Raw genomic sequence first — 22,210 nt, 5'->3', positions numbered from 1 at the left:
GTACAGTAGGTTACAAGTGGGTCACTGTAATGGATGGTGTTAAATTTGAATTCAATGAGATAATATCATTGTATAAGAAAAACGATTCTGAGCGAAAACGGTCAGTCAGCCTATGATATTACCAAGTATATTTGATGGTATTATTGTGAATAAAGTAATTTATATATTATAACTTATTTACGTGGAGCCTTGTTTTAAATTTTCAATCCTTAGCCATAAAATTTAAACATTTTATACATTTTTAACTACAAAATAATTAATAAATTATAAATTTGATAAATGTTGTCAACATTTGAACTTTAAATGCTTATAAAAAAAAATTGTACCTATGTATTTTTAATATTTTTCAACTGCTATTAGATCGATATATCAGGAGCTTTATATTAAATGTTTACACTTTTTTTACCCAACAAATAAAATTTTATTGATATTTATAGAAAAAAAAACTAAAAAAATTGAAAACTGACAATGTCCGTAAACAGCTCAAAAAGAGTCAAATTATTTTCAAAATTTTACCGTGTATAGAAAATGCTAATACAAACATTCAGTGAAATTTTCAAGTATCTACAGTCATACGTTTTTTAATTACAAAATAAGAAAATCGTTACATGAGATATCGAGTGAATATCAAATGTTGTAAAAATATGAATTTCAAACGCTCATAAAAATTTAATTTTACTTTCTTGTAGACATTTTTTTTTTAATAAAGGTAAACAAATTTATGGATAATCTTGTATTACATTTTCAAATCTTAGATTTAAAAAGAAAATTTTTTATGAATTCTCAACTCAAAATAATTTGCTAATTATCGCGATTTTTCCGTTTTTTGTCAATATTTGAACTTTAAATGCTTATAAATAAAAACTGTGATTAAGGATTTTTAATTTTTTTCATCTGCCTTTGAAACAATAACCTAGGAGCCTTCTATTAAATTTTCAAGCTTTTTTAGAAAATATGTTTATAGAAAAAAAACTAAAAAAATGGAAACTGAAAATGTCCGTAAACAGCTCAAAATAAGTCAAAATATTTGGAAAATGTTATGGTGTATAGAAAATGCTAATATAAACGTTCAGTCAAAATTTCATGTACCTACGGTCATTTGTTTTAGAGTTTCACCAAAAACCAATTTTCTTGAAAATAGATTTTACGTAAAAATTCCCGTTATTCCTTAATTTTTCTTTTGTTTTTCACGTGACGTTTGAAAACTATTAAGAAATTTTTATTTTTGACCCCTCAAAGTACCAACTAGATTCACTTTCCTACTGTTGAAGAAAATCCAAGCACTTTTACTGTCCTAAAAGGTGATGACAGACACAAAAATAAAAAAATAAATAAAAAAATAAAAAAATAAATAAAAAAATAAAAAAAACAAAAAAAAATACTCACATCATTGTAAAATCAATACACTCATCGTACCGCTCAGAATCTAAAATTTACATTAGTAAGAAGAGAACGCAAAAAGATTTGCAAATATAAGACGTAATAACAACATTTATAATTTGTAAAAATGATCCAAGTATAAATGTGTAAATACCTACTAGATTCAATATAACAAGTATTTTATATTTTTGCAAAACCATTTATAAAGGCTATTATCCTTATTACTTAATATTATAAGCTATAAACAATTAAATAACTGAAAAAGTTGGAAAGTACCTACTGGCTAGGTACCTACTTGTTAAAATTTTGAATTATGTAACCTACCTATGTCAACATTAAATAATATAATATGCACTGAATAATTTATGGTGAAAAGAGGGTCTTCTTATATTTTAGGTTACAGAAGTATGTGTATCATAGGGCACTTTTTAAGTACCTAGTACAAAAGTCTCAAGAATTTGGAAATACGGTGTTTAAGTATATTTAAAAAATCCGAATATCAGTATTTGAATAAAAAATAAATTGAACGAAATAATGCGAGTGATCATGCTTAGTGTATCACCCTGTGTGGCTGTATAACGCGACTATATCACAGCGTTGTTTTTAAGACGAATGGAAAATCATCCTGTAACTTGTAAGGCTGTATGCATAAGTAAGTAACTACTCGTATTATACGCTGAGAAATGGGAATGGAGAAGTATTTAGAGGGCTTGGATGCGATCGCCCTGAGCGGTACATTTATTTTGCGTTTATAATTGTTAACAAATATTGTAAACTTGTTGGAAAACCTTTTTTATCTTGTTCTTATGCACCGATTAGATCTTTGTAACCTGAGGGCTGAGATCATGGTCTTACAAGACCGTGGCTGTGATTAAATTCGTTTTTAATAAAATATGTTTACTTTTCCATAAGTTGAATTTTTTTTTTTCAGTTTGTCTATTTCACTTTATACCTAATATAGTACCTAACATGGCGATATGGCATTGTAGGTACCTATACAATATTAATCGTGATTGACATTTATAATAATAAAGGGAGGAGAGAGAATAAGCCCCGAGCCGTGAAAATAATGATACGTCTCTAGTGAATGATGACTGATGAATGATGATAATAATATTATCATTGCAGTTGCCCCCAAATTAATGAAAACAAACAATAATAATCAAACAACACGCTTTCCATTTCAATGAGACGAGTCTATAGACAGGTAGGCAGTGGCATAGTTATGATTTGGTTCTGGGGGGGGGATATTTAATTAATTGAATAAACGTAAAGTGGAGGCCAAAGCCCCCCACACCTCCCTAACAGGTTTTTTTTTTAAACATAATTCTATACACAGTTACATTAATACAAAAATTTTATTTCCATAAATTTTATAATTTATAAAATAAAATCCAATATCCTAGGTTTTTTGGCTAACTCGTTTATTATCTCCTCTGTGTCAATGTGTACGTTTTTGTGGACAGCCAACATAGTTAATCCATTCAATCGATCCTGTTTAATAACAAATAAGGATTATTAATTAATTATTATGAAAATGTAATGACAATCGTTTTATGACAATGAATAAAAAGTTAATGATTTTTAGTCTTACTTCAGACATGGTATTTCTTAAATATGTTTTTATTCTTTTTAGGGATGAAAACATCCGCTCAGGTGTTGTAGTGGATACAGACAATGTACATAAAATTTTGATTAATATAAATATATTAGGAAATAGATTAGCATCACATTCAATAAGCGCTTGAAGAGCTGATTTTGATACAGTATAAGATGATCTGCTTAGTTTGTGCCTCCACAACTTTAGCTCAACCAGTAAAATATCTAAGTTTTCCACATCTGGTTGGTAAAATTCAACCAATTTCTTAAATGAAGTTTCTTCAACTTCAGTCAAAATTACATTGGAAGAAAATAAACTCTCAAACCCTAAAAATGTAAAACAATTTCAAATACACTAATAAATAATATTTGTTAATATTACTATATAATATTATATTATTAAACTACCTTTGAAAATGTCTGAGTGTGCCAAAAATCTATTTTCCAATTCAGTTATGAAATAATCAACATATGGTATAAAAACAGTTATTTTGTAGTAAGTTTCCGCATCCATTTTTTGATCAGACAATGGATTTGCTCGATTTGTTTGTCTTTTATTTAACCGTTTGACTGTCAACTCAATATCCATTTTAACAGCCATTGCCTATTTTTTTTTTTTAAATGTTTATATAAATAACTAGTATATACTTAACATATATTTGTGTAATTTTTTTAACCTTTGCTTGTAGGAATATTTTGTTGAACTCGTTATCATATTCGCTTCTCATAGATTTCAATTCTGAAACAATGTCTTTTGTCAGGTCAACTGCTTCCTTTAAATCAATCCTTTCTTTTTGTAATTGCTTACATAAAGGAAGACCAAATGAAAACAACAGCTAAATACATAAGAAATTACATTTTTACCTATAGATACTTGTTTTAATTTCAATATTTATAAAAAAAAAAAATACCTTAACAACATAGACTGACACTATAAACTCAGAATCCATAGCTTTAAGTAGTAAATTTGCATCTGTAGTAAATTGAATTTCTTTGTATGAATAAACCTACATCATTTTTGTGATATTGCTGTATGTTCAAGGGTTCTTCAATCTTTTATATAAATACACATAAGGCAATAAGCTATAAGCATATTATAAAATGTATAATAAATTAATAACTAAACTTACATGAATTGGAACTTGAGATGGGAGACCACGACCATCACTATCCTCAATTGAAGTTAACTCAGTGGATTCAATTAAATAGAACAAATTGATATAATTATAACTTATATAAATAATATTACTAAAAGTTAATTTTTAAATGTAACACTGATCTTACCTCATCTTCGTTTACTTCGTCAGCTTTTGATTTTTTTACAAAAAAAGAAAGAATAGTATTCTTTCTTTTGTTAATCTCATGCTCATTAGTGATATTCATACTAAAATACTAAATGTGTAGGCGTGTAGCATCACTGCACCAGTTATGGAAATATAAATTTTAACATAAACAGTCACAGAGGCGTCAACAATTAGAAAACTATGTAAAACTATTAACTATAATATTACGTGTGTAGTAAAAGACGTCGTCACTCGTCACATCAAACAACGGTCGTTTTGCGTCAGTGGTTATCAGTTTATCATCACAATTATTACGTATCGAAAAAACCACAGATGTCTATAAATAGAAATTTGTATTTGTAGGAAAAACACTTGGTTAATCTATGGTGTTGCGTTTCACGTACTATGATTGTATGAATCATGAACTAAGATAGATTATCTTAGTTCATGGTATGAATGTATCATGAATGATAATATGATAGGCGAAATATATAATTTGAGAGCCAAGATAAGGACATGGTGGATTAAATCCGTAATTATAATATATTATATTATATTATTATAATATATATTTTATATGTCAATACATTAAACATTTAAAAAAAAAAAGGCTCTGGGGGGGGGATCTATCCCCATCATCACCCCCCATAACTACGCCACTGTAGGTAGGTAGGTAGGTAGGTACCTATATTAAATATTTTATGATATCTCCTGAATAATATGGTGAATATACGAATATTTACATTCGGATAGTCTTATGGCACAGACAAATAAATTACTACGACGTGTTGATAATCTTTAGTGTAAGACATAGGTAAGTAATATTATAATTTATAACATTCGGTTTATTAGAATATTCTATAGCGATAAATATTTCAGTACCCCCAGTGCTCGAAGTGTGGGGGGGATGGAGGGATGGCATCCCTCTACTTTTTTGTTAGATGAAGAATAGAAGAATGTTATGATGATATCAGGAAATCTGAATTGTAAGGCATCCCTAGCTTCACTTATCTTGAGCCATTTCGACCATTGAGTACCCTATATCGTGTGTGCGTGTGCAGCAGGAACCAATGATATAGGTATATAGTAGGTACAGTGGCGTACTATCCAGCATTTTTTTCGTGGGGAGGGGTTAAATATTAATTTTTGATAAATTTTATTAATGAAAATGTTGTTATTATTTAACAATTTTCGGGGGTACTGGATAATCCACTGGGTAGGTATATACCTAATATATAATCATAGTTATCGGCGTGTAGACTTTGCTGGAAACGGGGGCAGAGGCTTGGTACCTAACATACCTAATCCTTACTAATTTTTATTGCGTTTTTAATTTTAAAATACTCATAATTCGCTTTAAAATCAAAATATAATAGACCACATATGCGGGTGAGGCGTCATCTTAAGCTTAACACAAAAAAATAATAAAATTCTAAATATATATTATATACCTACCTATGATACCTATGAGTTTGAAAAACAACAAGATTTTATTGTCATATGTAATATCTACATATTGTTGACCTGTAAATTTACCTGATTGCAGGTAATTAACTAATAAATATATTAAATAATAATTATTAATTTCGTTCTCGGCAGTATATTTGGAGAAAATGTTTGACTAGGAATTTTGCAAACTAGTTACTATAGAGTATAGACACTAAAGTAAGTTGGTATAGTCGGTATCTACTGGCTACTGTAAATTTGATGTATTCACTGTATACCTTATGGCTTTATGCTAAAATTTTAAAAAGCCGAAATTATATTTATTTATCATAACATATTATTATTATTTAATGATTCATAGAAAAATAATTTGTTTTTATAAAAATATGCTTGTACGTGCTTCTAATATCCAAATATCCAAAGGTACACCATCTTAATGATAATTGAAATAATATCTTATATTATTATTATAATATTAAACTAAAAATTATAAGCTATTTTGGTTATCGTCATATTATTACATTTCAACGAACAAATTGTAAACACGGACTTCTTTGATATTATATAAAGTTATAATACATTTATATCCGTGGATTCATATTATACTGACGTAATATAATATCCATCATAATAATATATTATATTCTATGGCAATTGTCAAAATCGTTGCAGATGGCAGAGTGGATTGACGGTTTGAAAATTTTAATAGGCAAAACGGACACAAACAAAAAACATATTATTTTGTTCCGTACGGTTTTATTTGTAATAAATTACAATATTTTCAGTTCAGTTCAGTATCGTATACCCACGTCGACGGCGCGGAAGTGCGGAACCGGGAACACACACACGTTACGGATTTCGCCGATTGAGCCGATGTTTAAAGTAAATTTGTTTTCATTTGCGGCTTAAATTTACCTTTTAGACTTAAAATAAATATTCGATGCCACGAACCCGTATAATGTTATGCTATCCAAGTGTCGTAGACGCATATTTTATTAGCGAGCGTGAAACGCATAAAATACCGCGCGAAATCGAATAATGTAGGTACCAATGCGTCGTCGTCGTAGAATTATATTAATATTAATACATAGGTACAGCAGGTAGCAGGTATACCAGGTATAACCTACAGTTAGGTACTTGAAATAGACATACGGTTTGGACGGTCGGGTGCTCGAACCATCATTCCGAAACTATCGTTTGACGACGCCATAATATATGGTCCTCGTGAGTTTTCGTCTTTATATCATTATAGATCCGCTGCGGCGTCGCCGTTGGTCGAGACTGGACGTCGGAGCATTTCGAGAACGTGACTTCCATTATATAATATTATTAATTATTATTATACATATCATGTGGGTGCGTAACACAGTATATGGCGAAAGCGGTGCCACATTTCGAGCAAATGTTGCTGCTTAGGCCATTTTAAATATGTGGCAGAAAACAATTTCAAGTTGTACATTACTTGTATACCTAAACTTAGAGTCTTAACACATTAGATCAATTAAAATAAACAATAAGACATTACACGGAAAAAATAGGTATTTAAGAAATTATATGAACACACATTTTAGATATTTAGCTTAAGTTGTAAGATACGACAATAATTAGGTAAATGAATAAGAAACGTGAAAATTCCCATTTCGAATATATATGGGCAGCTAGTTAAATATATATAGGTAATAGGTCCTATATACGCATGAGTAAGATCATTGTGTATTTGTGTGATAGTTTTAATTGTTCTAGGAATGATAATATTGTCGATTTTATATTTTGTATCTATTTTGTGGTTAGGTGGTGCTTTCGTTAAAATATTTTTGATTATGAAGACAACGGTTGTTTAAAAGAGAAGTATTTTTATTATTAATACATTGACTTCAATAAAAAATAACTTATCATTACGAAATAAATAATTTTCATTCAAAATAATAATAATAATAACATTATTTTGCACTACTATAAAACAAATAGGTTACCTAGTTGTATTATGTAGGTAGGTACTACTGTACTAGCCCAAGCGGACCTTTTCCGTTTATTCACTACCACCACTTTTCTTAGTTTTTCCGTTGATTCACAATCGTTATACTCGGTCGCTGCGCTGCGCTCGGACAAAAAAATCGAAAATATCCCTCGACTTGCTATGCAACACCACCTTAAGTTGGTTACAGGGTAACCGCCGTATACCACTCATAATAACGACCTTAATTTTATAACGACTTTTCAATTTAAATAGTGGTATACGTTAAAACGTTAAAGTGTATAACACGTATAATACGTATTAAAATGATAATTAATAATGGACAATGGTCAATGGTTAGGTAACTATTATTACAGATAAAACCGATAACAACTTATAACTTACAACTTCTGATTTTTAACCGCCTAAAAGTTACCAAAAGGTACCTTCTTAGTATAAACACAAAATAAATTAAAACTGTTAATTTTGTTACTTGTTAATAATTATTGTTTTTGTAAATTACACAATACTAAGGCCTGGGATTTCAATGCCCTAAATAAATGCTTTTATGCACTAAAAATTTTGAATAACACACTAAAAAAAATCTGGAAAAACAATAATTTCCATCATACCCTATTATTTTTTATATAGGTAGGTTTAGATTATATATTTATTTACCTGTATCTATATAATTATAGTTTGTTCAATTTATATGAAAAACCATGTAAAAGCAAGCATGTAAAAATATTTAAATACAGTTTCAAATTCTAATTCTGGATTTAAAAACTTTAAAAATCCTTCAAAAATCCTAAAATGCTCTAAAAAAAATGACTGTCAAATTAAAAAATTTGGATAAGTGGATGTCGCTCTGCTGTACAGTAGGTTACAAGTGGGTCACTGTAATGGATGGTGTTAAATTTGAATTCAATGAGATAATATCATTGTATAAGAAAAACGATTCTGAGCGAAAACGGTCAGTCAGCCTATGATATTACCAAGTATATTTGATGGTATTATTGTGAATAAAGTAATTTATATATTATAACTTATTTACGTGGAGCCTTGTTTTAAATTTTCAATCCTTAGCCATAAAATTTAAACATTTTATACATTTTTAACTACAAAATAATTAATAAATTATAAATTTGATAAATGTTGTCAACATTTGAACTTTAAATGCTTATAAAAAAAAATTGTACCTATGTATTTTTAATATTTTTCAACTGCTATTAGATCGATATATCAGGAGCTTTATATTAAATGTTTACACTTTTTTTACCCAACAAATAAAATTTTATTGATATTTATAGAAAAAAAAACTAAAAAAATTGAAAACTGACAATGTCCGTAAACAGCTCAAAAAGAGTCAAATTATTTTCAAAATTTTACCGTGTATAGAAAATGCTAATACAAACATTCAGTGAAATTTTCAAGTATCTACAGTCATACGTTTTTTAATTACAAAATAAGAAAATCGTTACATGAGATATCGAGTGAATATCAAATGTTGTAAAAATATGAATTTCAAACGCTCATAAAAATTTAATTTTACTTTCTTGTAGACATTTTTTTTTTAATAAAGGTAAACAAATTTATGGATAATCTTGTATTACATTTTCAAATCTTAGATTTAAAAAGAAAATTTTTTATGAATTCTCAACTCAAAATAATTTGCTAATTATCGCGATTTTTCCGTTTTTTGTCAATATTTGAACTTTAAATGCTTATAAATAAAAACTGTGATTAAGGATTTTTAATTTTTTTCATCTGCCTTTGAAACAATAACCTAGGAGCCTTCTATTAAATTTTCAAGCTTTTTTAGAAAATATGTTTATAGAAAAAAAACTAAAAAAATGGAAACTGAAAATGTCCGTAAACAGCTCAAAATAAGTCAAAATATTTGGAAAATGTTATGGTGTATAGAAAATGCTAATATAAACGTTCAGTCAAAATTTCATGTACCTACGGTCATTTGTTTTAGAGTTTCACCAAAAACCAATTTTCTTGAAAATAGATTTTACGTAAAAATTCCCGTTATTCCTTAATTTTTCTTTTGTTTTTCACGTGACGTTTGAAAACTATTAAGAAATTTTTATTTTTGACCCCTCAAAGTACCAACTAGATTCACTTTCCTACTGTTGAAGAAAATCCAAGCACTTTTACTGTCCTAAAAGGTGATGACAGACACAAAAATAAAAAAATAAATAAAAAAATAAAAAAATAAATAAAAAAATAAAAAAAACAAAAAAAAATACTCACATCATTGTAAAATCAATACACTCATCGTACCGCTCAGAATCTAAAATTTACATTAGTAAGAAGAGAACGCAAAAAGATTTGCAAATATAAGACGTAATAACAACATTTATAATTTGTAAAAATGATCCAAGTATAAATGTGTAAATACCTACTAGATTCAATATAACAAGTATTTTATATTTTTGCAAAACCATTTATAAAGGCTATTATCCTTATTACTTAATATTATAAGCTATAAACAATTAAATAACTGAAAAAGTTGGAAAGTACCTACTGGCTAGGTACCTACTTGTTAAAATTTTGAATTATGTAACCTACCTATGTCAACATTAAATAATATAATATGCACTGAATAATTTATGGTGAAAAGAGGGTCTTCTTATATTTTAGGTTACAGAAGTATGTGTATCATAGGGCACTTTTTAAGTACCTAGTACAAAAGTCTCAAGAATTTGGAAATACGGTGTTTAAGTATATTTAAAAAATCCGAATATCAGTATTTGAATAAAAAATAAATTGAACGAAATAATGCGAGTGATCATGCTTAGTGTATCACCCTGTGTGGCTGTATAACGCGACTATATCACAGCGTTGTTTTTAAGACGAATGGAAAATCATCCTGTAACTTGTAAGGCTGTATGCATAAGTAAGTAACTACTCGTATTATACGCTGAGAAATGGGAATGGAGAAGTATTTAGAGGGCTTGGATGCGATCGCCCTGAGCGGTACATTTATTTTGCGTTTATAATTGTTAACAAATATTGTAAACTTGTTGGAAAACCTTTTTTATCTTGTTCTTATGCACCGATTAGATCTTTGTAACCTGAGGGCTGAGATCATGGTCTTACAAGACCGTGGCTGTGATTAAATTCGTTTTTAATAAAATATGTTTACTTTTCCATAAGTTGAATTTTTTTTTTTCAGTTTGTCTATTTCACTTTATACCTAATATAGTACCTAACATGGCGATATGGCATTGTAGGTACCTATACAATATTAATCGTGATTGACATTTATAATAATAAAGGGAGGAGAGAGAATAAGCCCCGAGCCGTGAAAATAATGATACGTCTCTAGTGAATGATGACTGATGAATGATGATAATAATATTATCATTGCAGTTGCCCCCAAATTAATGAAAACAAACAATAATAATCAAACAACACGCTTTCCATTTCAATGAGACGAGTCTATAGACAGGTAGGCAGTGGCATAGTTATGATTTGGTTCTGGGGGGGGGATATTTAATTAATTGAATAAACGTAAAGTGGAGGCCAAAGCCCCCCACACCTCCCTAACAGGTTTTTTTTTTAAACATAATTCTATACACAGTTACATTAATACAAAAATTTTATTTCCATAAATTTTATAATTTATAAAATAAAATCCAATATCCTAGGTTTTTTGGCTAACTCGTTTATTATCTCCTCTGTGTCAATGTGTACGTTTTTGTGGACAGCCAACATAGTTAATCCATTCAATCGATCCTGTTTAATAACAAATAAGGATTATTAATTAATTATTATGAAAATGTAATGACAATCGTTTTATGACAATGAATAAAAAGTTAATGATTTTTAGTCTTACTTCAGACATGGTATTTCTTAAATATGTTTTTATTCTTTTTAGGGATGAAAACATCCGCTCAGGTGTTGTAGTGGATACAGACAATGTACATAAAATTTTGATTAATATAAATATATTAGGAAATAGATTAGCATCACATTCAATAAGCGCTTGAAGAGCTGATTTTGATACAGTATAAGATGATCTGCTTAGTTTGTGCCTCCACAACTTTAGCTCAACCAGTAAAATATCTAAGTTTTCCACATCTGGTTGGTAAAATTCAACCAATTTCTTAAATGAAGTTTCTTCAACTTCAGTCAAAATTACATTGGAAGAAAATAAACTCTCAAACCCTAAAAATGTAAAACAATTTCAAATACACTAATAAATAATATTTGTTAATATTACTATATAATATTATATTATTAAACTACCTTTGAAAATGTCTGAGTGTGCCAAAAATCTATTTTCCAATTCAGTTATGAAATAATCAACATATGGTATAAAAACAGTTATTTTGTAGTAAGTTTCCGCATCCATTTTTTGATCAGACAATGGATTTGCTCGATTTGTTTGTCTTTTATTTAACCGTTTGACTGTCAACTCAATATCCATTTTAACAGCCATTGCCTATTTTTTTTTTTTAAATGTTTATATAAATAACTAGTATATACTTAACATATATTTGTGTAATTTTTTTAACCTTTGCTTGTAGGAATATTTTGTTGAACTCGTTATCATATTCGCTTCTCATAGATTTCAATTCTGAAACAATGTCTTTTGTCAGGTCAACTGCTTCCTTTAAATCAATCCTTTCTTTTTGTAATTGCTTACATAAAGGAAGACCAAATGAAAACAACAGCTAAATACATAAGAAATTACATTTTTACCTATAGATACTTGTTTTAATTTCAATATTTATAAAAAAAAAAAATACCTTAACAACATAGACTGACACTATAAACTCAGAATCCATAGCTTTAAGTAGTAAATTTGCATCTGTAGTAAATTGAATTTCTTTGTATGAATAAACCTACATCATTTTTGTGATATTGCTGTATGTTCAAGGGTTCTTCAATCTTTTATATAAATACACATAAGGCAATAAGCTATAAGCATATTATAAAATGTATAATAAATTAATAACTAAACTTACATGAATTGGAACTTGAGATGGGAGACCACGACCATCACTATCCTCAATTGAAGTTAACTCAGTGGATTCAATTAAATAGAACAAATTGATATAATTATAACTTATATAAATAATATTACTAAAAGTTAATTTTTAAATGTAACACTGATCTTACCTCATCTTCGTTTACTTCGTCAGCTTTTGATTTTTTTACAAAAAAAGAAAGAATAGTATTCTTTCTTTTGTTAATCTCATGCTCATTAGTGATATTCATACTAAAATACTAAATGTGTAGGCGTGTAGCATCACTGCACCAGTTATGGAAATATAAATTTTAACATAAACAGTCACAGAGGCGTCAACAATTAGAAAACTATGTAAAACTATTAACTATAATATTACGTGTGTAGTAAAAGACGTCGTCACTCGTCACATCAAACAACGGTCGTTTTGCGTCAGTGGTTATCAGTTTATCATCACAATTATTACGTATCGAAAAAACCACAGATGTCTATAAATAGAAATTTGTATTTGTAGGAAAAACACTTGGTTAATCTATGGTGTTGCGTTTCACGTACTATGATTGTATGAATCATGAACTAAGATAGATTATCTTAGTTCATGGTATGAATGTATCATGAATGATAATATGATAGGCGAAATATATAATTTGAGAGCCAAGATAAGGACATGGTGGATTAAATCCGTAATTATAATATATTATATTATATTATTATAATATATATTTTATATGTCAATACATTAAACATTTAAAAAAAAAAAGGCTCTGGGGGGGGGATCTATCCCCATCATCACCCCCCATAACTACGCCACTGTAGGTAGGTAGGTAGGTAGGTACCTATATTAAATATTTTATGATATCTCCTGAATAATATGGTGAATATACGAATATTTACATTCGGATAGTCTTATGGCACAGACAAATAAATTACTACGACGTGTTGATAATCTTTAGTGTAAGACATAGGTAAGTAATATTATAATTTATAACATTCGGTTTATTAGAATATTCTATAGCGATAAATATTTCAGTACCCCCAGTGCTCGAAGTGTGGGGGGGATGGAGGGATGGCATCCCTCTACTTTTTTGTTAGATGAAGAATAGAAGAATGTTATGATGATATCAGGAAATCTGAATTGTAAGGCATCCCTAGCTTCACTTATCTTGAGCCATTTCGACCATTGAGTACCCTATATCGTGTGTGCGTGTGCAGCAGGAACCAATGATATAGGTATATAGTAGGTACAGTGGCGTACTATCCAGCATTTTTTTCGTGGGGAGGGGTTAAATATTAATTTTTGATAAATTTTATTAATGAAAATGTTGTTATTATTTAACAATTTTCGGGGGTACTGGATAATCCACTGGGTAGGTATATACCTAATATATAATCATAGTTATCGGCGTGTAGACTTTGCTGGAAACGGGGGCAGAGGCTTGGTACCTAACATACCTAATCCTTACTAATTTTTATTGCGTTTTTAATTTTAAAATACTCATAATTCGCTTTAAAATCAAAATATAATAGACCACATATGCGGGTGAGGCGTCATCTTAAGCTTAACACAAAAAAATAATAAAATTCTAAATATATATTATATACCTACCTATGATACCTATGAGTTTGAAAAACAACAAGATTTTATTGTCATATGTAATATCTACATATTGTTGACCTGTAAATTTACCTGATTGCAGGTAATTAACTAATAAATATATTAAATAATAATTATTAATTTCGTTCTCGGCAGTATATTTGGAGAAAATGTTTGACTAGGAATTTTGCAAACTAGTTACTATAGAGTATAGACACTAAAGTAAGTTGGTATAGTCGGTATCTACTGGCTACTGTAAATTTGATGTATTCACTGTATACCTTATGGCTTTATGCTAAAATTTTAAAAAGCCGAAATTATATTTATTTATCATAACATATTATTATTATTTAATGATTCATAGAAAAATAATTTGTTTTTATAAAAATATGCTTGTACGTGCTTCTAATATCCAAATATCCAAAGGTACACCATCTTAATGATAATTGAAATAATATCTTATATTATTATTATAATATTAAACTAAAAATTATAAGCTATTTTGGTTATCGTCATATTATTACATTTCAACGAACAAATTGTAAACACGGACTTCTTTGATATTATATAAAGTTATAATACATTTATATCCGTGGATTCATATTATACTGACGTAATATAATATCCATCATAATAATATATTATATTCTATGGCAATTGTCAAAATCGTTGCAGATGGCAGAGTGGATTGACGGTTTGAAAATTTTAATAGGCAAAACGGACACAAACAAAAAACATATTATTTTGTTCCGTACGGTTTTATTTGTAATAAATTACAATATTTTCAGTTCAGTTCAGTATCGTATACCCACGTCGACGGCGCGGAAGTGCGGAACCGGGAACACACACACGTTACGGATTTCGCCGATTGAGCCGATGTTTAAAGTAAATTTGTTTTCATTTGCGGCTTAAATTTACCTTTTAGACTTAAAATAAATATTCGATGCCACGAACCCGTATAATGTTATGCTATCCAAGTGTCGTAGACGCATATTTTATTAGCGAGCGTGAAACGCATAAAATACCGCGCGAAATCGAATAATGTAGGTACCAATGCGTCGTCGTCGTAGAATTATATTAATATTAATACATAGGTACAGCAGGTAGCAGGTATACCAGGTATAACCTACAGTTAGGTACTTGAAATAGACATACGGTTTGGACGGTCGGGTGCTCGAACCATCATTCCGAAACTATCGTTTGACGACGCCATAATATATGGTCCTCGTGAGTTTTCGTCTTTATATCATTATAGATCCGCTGCGGCGTCGCCGTTGGTCGAGACTGGACGTCGGAGCATTTCGAGAACGTGACTTCCATTATATAATATTATTAATTATTATTATACATATCATGTGGGGGTGCGTACTACAGTATATGGCGAAAGCGGTGCCACATTTCGAGCAAATGTTGCCGCTTAGGCCATTTTAAATATGTGGCAGAAAACAATTTCAAGTTGTACATTACTTGTATACTTAAACTTAGAGTCTTAACACATTAGATCAATTAAAATAAACAATAAGACATTACACGGAAAAAATAGGTATTTAAGAAATTATATGAACACACATTTTAGATATTTAGCTTAAGTTGTAAGATACGACAATAATTAGGTAAATGAATAAGAAACGTGAAAATTCCCATTTCGAATATATATGGGCAGCTAGTTAAATATATATAGGTAATAGGTCCTATATACGCATGAGTAAGATCATTGTGTATTTGTGTGATAGTTTTAATTGTTCTAGGAATGATAATATTGTCGATTTTATATTTTGTATCTATTTTGTGGTTAGGTGGTGCTTTCGTTAAAATATTTTTGATTATGAAGACAACGGTTGTTTAAAAGAGAAGTATTTTTATTATTAATACATTGACTTCAATAAAAAATAACTTATCATTACGAAATAAATAATTTTCATTCAAAATAATAATAATAATAACATTATTTTGCACTACTATAAAACAAATAGGTTACCTAGTTGTATTATGTAGGTAGGTACTACTGTACTAGCCCAAGCGGACCTTTTCCGTTTATTCACTACCACCACTTTTCTTAGTTTTTCCGTTGATTCACAATCGTTATACTCGCTCGCTGCGCTGCGCTCGGACAAAAAAATCGAAAATATCCCTCGACTTGCTATGCAATACCACCTTAAGTTGGTTACAGGGTAACCGCCGTATATCCACTCATAATAACGACCTTAGTTTTATAACGACTTTTCAATTTAAATAGTGGTATACGTTAAAACATTTAAGTGTATAACACGTATAATACATATTAAAATGATAATTAATAATGGACAATGGTCAATGGTTAGGTAACTATTATTACAGATAAAACCGATAACGACTTATAACTTACAACTTCTGATTTTTAACCACCTAAAAGTTACCAAAAGGTACCTTCTTAGTATAAACACAAAATAAATTAAGACTGTTAATTTTGTTACTTGTTAGTAATTATTGTTTTTGTAAATTACACAATACTAAGGCCTGGGATTTTAATGCCCTAAATAAATGCTTTTATGCACTAAAAATTTTTAATAACACACTAAAAAAAATCTGGAAAAACAATAATTTCCATCATACCCTATTATTTTTTATTTATATAGGTAGGTTTAGATTATATATTTATTTACCTGTATCTATATAATTATAGTTTGTTCAATTTATATGAAAAACCATGTAAAAATATTTAAATACAATTTCAAATTCTAATTCTGGATTTAAAAACTTTAAAAATCCTTCAAAAATCCTAAAATGCTCTAAAAAAAATGACTGTCAAATTAAAAAATTTGGATAAGTGGATGTCGCTCTGCTGTACAGTAGGTTACAAGTGGGTCACTGTAATGGATGGTGTTAAATTTGAATTCAATGAGATAATATCATTGTATAAGAAAAACGATTCTGAGCGAAAACGGTCAGTCAGCCTATGATATTACCAAGTATATTTGATGGTATTATTGTGAATAAAGTAATTTATATATTATAACTTATTTACGTGGAGCCTTGTTTTAAATTTTCAATCCTTAGCCATAAAATTTAAACATTTTATACATTTTTAACTACAAAATAATTAATAAATTATAAATTTGATAAATGTTGTCAACATTTGAACTTTAAATGCTTATAAAAAAAAATTGTACCTATGTATTTTTAATATTTTTCAACTGCTATTAGATCGATATATCAGGAGCTTTATATTAAATGTTTACACTTTTTTTACCCAACAAATAAAATTTTATTGATATTTATAGAAAAAAAAACTAAAAAAATTGAAAACTGACAATGTCCGTAAACAGCTCAAAAAGAGTCAAATTATTTTCAAAATTTTACCGTGTATAGAAAATGCTAATACAAACATTCAGTGAAATTTTCAAGTATCTACAGTCATACGTTTTTTAATTACAAAATAAGAAAATCGTTACATGAGATATCGAGTGAATATCAAATGTTGTAAAAATATGAATTTCAAACGCTCATAAAAATTTAATTTTACTTTCTTGTAGACATTTTTTTTTTAATAAAGGTAAACAAATTTATGGATAATCTTGTATTACATTTTCAAATCTTAGATTTAAAAAGAAAATTTTTTATGAATTCTCAACTCAAAATAATTTGCTAATTATCGCGATTTTTCCGTTTTTTGTCAATATTTGAACTTTAAATGCTTATAAATAAAAACTGTGATTAAGGATTTTTAATTTTTTTCATCTGCCTTTGAAACAATAACCTAGGAGCCTTCTATTAAATTTTCAAGCTTTTTTAGAAAATATGTTTATAGAAAAAAAACTAAAAAAATGGAAACTGAAAATGTCCGTAAACAGCTCAAAATAAGTCAAAATATTTGGAAAATGTTATGGTGTATAGAAAATGCTAATATAAACGTTCAGTCAAAATTTCATGTACCTACGGTCATTTGTTTTAGAGTTTCACCAAAAACCAATTTTCTTGAAAATAGATTTTACGTAAAAATTCCCGTTATTCCTTAATTTTTCTTTTGTTTTTCACGTGACGTTTGAAAACTATTAAGAAATTTTTATTTTTGACCCCTCAAAGTACCAACTAGATTCACTTTCCTACTGTTGAAGAAAATCCAAGCACTTTTACTGTCCTAAAAGGTGATGACAGACACAAAAATAAAAAAATAAATAAAAAAATAAAAAAATAAATAAAAAAATAAAAAAAACAAAAAAAAATACTCACATCATTGTAAAATCAATACACTCATCGTACCGCTCAGAATCTAAAATTTACATTAGTAAGAAGAGAACGCAAAAAGATTTGCAAATATAAGACGTAATAACAACATTTATAATTTGTAAAAATGATCCAAGTATAAATGTGTAAATACCTACTAGATTCAATATAACAAGTATTTTATATTTTTGCAAAACCATTTATAAAGGCTATTATCCTTATTACTTAATATTATAAGCTATAAACAATTAAATAACTGAAAAAGTTGGAAAGTACCTACTGGCTAGGTACCTACTTGTTAAAATTTTGAATTATGTAACCTACCTATGTCAACATTAAATAATATAATATGCACTGAATAATTTATGGTGAAAAGAGGGTCTTCTTATATTTTAGGTTACAGAAGTATGTGTATCATAGGGCACTTTTTAAGTACCTAGTACAAAAGTCTCAAGAATTTGGAAATACGGTGTTTAAGTATATTTAAAAAATCCGAATATCAGTATTTGAATAAAAAATAAATTGAACGAAATAATGCGAGTGATCATGCTTAGTGTATCACCCTGTGTGGCTGTATAACGCGACTATATCACAGCGTTGTTTTTAAGACGAATGGAAAATCATCCTGTAACTTGTAAGGCTGTATGCATAAGTAAGTAACTACTCGTATTATACGCTGAGAAATGGGAATGGAGAAGTATTTAGAGGGCTTGGATGCGATCGCCCTGAGCGGTACATTTATTTTGCGTTTATAATTGTTAACAAATATTGTAAACTTGTTGGAAAACCTTTTTTATCTTGTTCTTATGCACCGATTAGATCTTTGTAACCTGAGGGCTGAGATCATGGTCTTACAAGACCGTGGCTGTGATTAAATTCGTTTTTAATAAAATATGTTTACTTTTCCATAAGTTGAATTTTTTTTTTTCAGTTTGTCTATTTCACTTTATACCTAATATAGTACCTAACATGGCGATATGGCATTGTAGGTACCTATACAATATTAATCGTGATTGACATTTATAATAATAAAGGGAGGAGAGAGAATAAGCCCCGAGCCGTGAAAATAATGATACGTCTCTAGTGAATGATGACTGATGAATGATGATAATAATATTATCATTGCAGTTGCCCCCAAATTAATGAAAACAAACAATAATAATCAAACAACACGCTTTCCATTTCAATGAGACGAGTCTATAGACAGGTAGGCAGTGGCATAGTTATGATTTGGTTCTGGGGGGGGGATATTTAATTAATTGAATAAACGTAAAGTGGAGGCCAAAGCCCCCCACACCTCCCTAACAGGTTTTTTTTTTAAACATAATTCTATACACAGTTACATTAATACAAAAATTTTATTTCCATAAATTTTATAATTTATAAAATAAAATCCAATATCCTAGGTTTTTTGGCTAACTCGTTTATTATCTCCTCTGTGTCAATGTGTACGTTTTTGTGGACAGCCAACATAGTTAATCCATTCAATCGATCCTGTTTAATAACAAATAAGGATTATTAATTAATTATTATGAAAATGTAATGACAATCGTTTTATGACAATGAATAAAAAGTTAATGATTTTTAGTCTTACTTCAGACATGGTATTTCTTAAATATGTTTTTATTCTTTTTAGGGATGAAAACATCCGCTCAGGTGTTGTAGTGGATACAGACAATGTACATAAAATTTTGATTAATATAAATATATTAGGAAATAGATTAGCATCACATTCAATAAGCGCTTGAAGAGCTGATTTTGATACAGTATAAGATGATCTGCTTAGTTTGTGCCTCCACAACTTTAGCTCAACCAGTAAAATATCTAAGTTTTCCACATCTGGTTGGTAAAATTCAACCAATTTCTTAAATGAAGTTTCTTCAACTTCAGTCAAAATTACATTGGAAGAAAATAAACTCTCAAACCCTAAAAATGTAAAACAATTTCAAATACACTAATAAATAATATTTGTTAATATTACTATATAATATTATATTATTAAACTACCTTTGAAAATGTCTGAGTGTGCCAAAAATCTATTTTCCAATTCAGTTATGAAATAATCAACATATGGTATAAAAACAGTTATTTTGTAGTAAGTTTCCGCATCCATTTTTTGATCAGACAATGGATTTGCTCGATTTGTTTGTCTTTTATTTAACCGTTTGACTGTCAACTCAATATCCATTTTAACAGCCATTGCCTATTTTTTTTTTTTAAATGTTTATATAAATAACTAGTATATACTTAACATATATTTGTGTAATTTTTTTAACCTTTGCTTGTAGGAATATTTTGTTGAACTCGTTATCATATTCGCTTCTCATAGATTTCAATTCTGAAACAATGTCTTTTGTCAGGTCAACTGCTTCCTTTAAATCAATCCTTTCTTTTTGTAATTGCTTACATAAAGGAAGACCAAATGAAAACAACAGCTAAATACATAAGAAATTACATTTTTACCTATAGATACTTGTTTTAATTTCAATATTTATAAAAAAAAAAAATACCTTAACAACATAGACTGACACTATAAACTCAGAATCCATAGCTTTAAGTAGTAAATTTGCATCTGTAGTAAATTGAATTTCTTTGTATGAATAAACCTACATCATTTTTGTGATATTGCTGTATGTTCAAGGGTTCTTCAATCTTTTATATAAATACACATAAGGCAATAAGCTATAAGCATATTATAAAATGTATAATAAATTAATAACTAAACTTACATGAATTGGAACTTGAGATGGGAGACCACGACCATCACTATCCTCAATTGAAGTTAACTCAGTGGATTCAATTAAATAGAACAAATTGATATAATTATAACTTATATAAATAATATTACTAAAAGTTAATTTTTAAATGTAACACTGATCTTACCTCATCTTCGTTTACTTCGTCAGCTTTTGATTTTTTTACAAAAAAAGAAAGAATAGTATTCTTTCTTTTGTTAATCTCATGCTCATTAGTGATATTCATACTAAAATACTAAATGTGTAGGCGTGTAGCATCACTGCACCAGTTATGGAAATATAAATTTTAACATAAACAGTCACAGAGGCGTCAACAATTAGAAAACTATGTAAAACTATTAACTATAATATTACGTGTGTAGTAAAAGACGTCGTCACTCGTCACATCAAACAACGGTCGTTTTGCGTCAGTGGTTATCAGTTTATCATCACAATTATTACGTATCGAAAAAACCACAGATGTCTATAAATAGAAATTTGTATTTGTAGGAAAAACACTTGGTTAATCTATGGTGTTGCGTTTCACGTACTATGATTGTATGAATCATGAACTAAGATAGATTATCTTAGTTCATGGTATGAATGTATCATGAATGATAATATGATAGGCGAAATATATAATTTGAGAGCCAAGATAAGGACATGGTGGATTAAATCCGTAATTATAATATATTATATTATATTATTATAATATATATTTTATATGTCAATACATTAAACATTTAAAAAAAAAAAGGCTCTGGGGGGGGGATCTATCCCCATCATCACCCCCCATAACTACGCCACTGTAGGTAGGTAGGTAGGTAGGTACCTATATTAAATATTTTATGATATCTCCTGAATAATATGGTGAATATACGAATATTTACATTCGGATAGTCTTATGGCACAGACAAATAAATTACTACGACGTGTTGATAATCTTTAGTGTAAGACATAGGTAAGTAATATTATAATTTATAACATTCGGTTTATTAGAATATTCTATAGCGATAAATATTTCAGTACCCC

The 22,210-nt window shown here is 28.7% G+C and overlaps 3 protein-coding genes across 3 annotated transcripts; all 3 read right to left on the bottom strand.

Annotated features, from left to right (window-relative positions):
* Window positions 1-2,760: 2,760 nt before the first annotated feature.
* Window positions 2,761-4,474, bottom strand: LOC132942763 (52 kDa repressor of the inhibitor of the protein kinase-like). The gene is made up of 6 exons (XM_061011400.1): window positions 4,110-4,474; window positions 3,891-4,032; window positions 3,657-3,815; window positions 3,388-3,583; window positions 2,975-3,306; window positions 2,761-2,874 (listed from the first exon to the last, which is right to left on the bottom strand). Exons 2-6 carry the CDS (start codon window positions 3,927-3,929, stop codon window positions 2,761-2,763), a joined length of 840 nt encoding a protein of 279 aa, XP_060867383.1. The 5' UTR covers window positions 3,930-4,032; window positions 4,110-4,474.
* Window positions 4,475-11,295: 6,821 nt separating this feature from the next.
* On the bottom strand, window positions 11,296-13,009 carry LOC132942762 (52 kDa repressor of the inhibitor of the protein kinase-like). Its single transcript, XM_061011399.1, has 6 exons — window positions 12,645-13,009; window positions 12,426-12,567; window positions 12,192-12,350; window positions 11,923-12,118; window positions 11,510-11,841; window positions 11,296-11,409 (listed from the first exon to the last, which is right to left on the bottom strand). The coding sequence occupies exons 2-6, from the start codon at window positions 12,462-12,464 to the stop codon at window positions 11,296-11,298; spliced, it is 840 nt and encodes a 279-aa protein (XP_060867382.1). The 5' UTR covers window positions 12,465-12,567; window positions 12,645-13,009.
* Window positions 13,010-19,823: 6,814 nt separating this feature from the next.
* On the bottom strand, window positions 19,824-21,537 carry LOC132942760 (52 kDa repressor of the inhibitor of the protein kinase-like). The gene is made up of 6 exons (XM_061011398.1): window positions 21,173-21,537; window positions 20,954-21,095; window positions 20,720-20,878; window positions 20,451-20,646; window positions 20,038-20,369; window positions 19,824-19,937 (listed from the first exon to the last, which is right to left on the bottom strand). Exons 2-6 carry the CDS (start codon window positions 20,990-20,992, stop codon window positions 19,824-19,826), a joined length of 840 nt encoding a protein of 279 aa, XP_060867381.1. The 5' UTR covers window positions 20,993-21,095; window positions 21,173-21,537.
* Window positions 21,538-22,210: the final 673 nt, after the last annotated feature.

This window comes from Metopolophium dirhodum, chromosome 4 (assembly GCF_019925205.1).
Source record: "Metopolophium dirhodum isolate CAU chromosome 4, ASM1992520v1, whole genome shotgun sequence".
Lineage (NCBI taxonomy): Eukaryota > Metazoa > Arthropoda > Insecta > Hemiptera > Aphididae > Metopolophium > Metopolophium dirhodum.
This window is presented reverse-complemented; position numbering and strand designations above follow the sequence as displayed.

Bases quoted from the DNA above. Each gene is read 5' to 3' on its own strand.
- LOC132942763 (XM_061011400.1), bottom strand. From the start codon at position 3,929: ATGGATTCTGAGTTTATAGTGTCAGTCTATGTTGTTAAG. The intron at 3,584-3,656 runs GTTAAAAAAATT...AAAAAAAAATAG, and splicing joins AAATATTCCTACAAGCAAAG to GCAATGGCTGTTAAAATGGA. The intron at 2,875-2,974 runs GTAAGACTAAAA...GTTATTAAACAG, and splicing joins TAAGAAATACCATGTCTGAA to GATCGATTGAATGGATTAAC.
- LOC132942762 (XM_061011399.1), bottom strand. From the start codon at position 12,464: ATGGATTCTGAGTTTATAGTGTCAGTCTATGTTGTTAAG. The intron at 12,351-12,425 runs GTATTTTTTTTT...TTATGTATTTAG, and splicing joins TGTCAGTCTATGTTGTTAAG to CTGTTGTTTTCATTTGGTCT. The intron at 11,410-11,509 runs GTAAGACTAAAA...GTTATTAAACAG, and splicing joins TAAGAAATACCATGTCTGAA to GATCGATTGAATGGATTAAC.
- LOC132942760 (XM_061011398.1), bottom strand. From the start codon at position 20,992: ATGGATTCTGAGTTTATAGTGTCAGTCTATGTTGTTAAG. The intron at 20,879-20,953 runs GTATTTTTTTTT...TTATGTATTTAG, and splicing joins TGTCAGTCTATGTTGTTAAG to CTGTTGTTTTCATTTGGTCT. The intron at 19,938-20,037 runs GTAAGACTAAAA...GTTATTAAACAG, and splicing joins TAAGAAATACCATGTCTGAA to GATCGATTGAATGGATTAAC.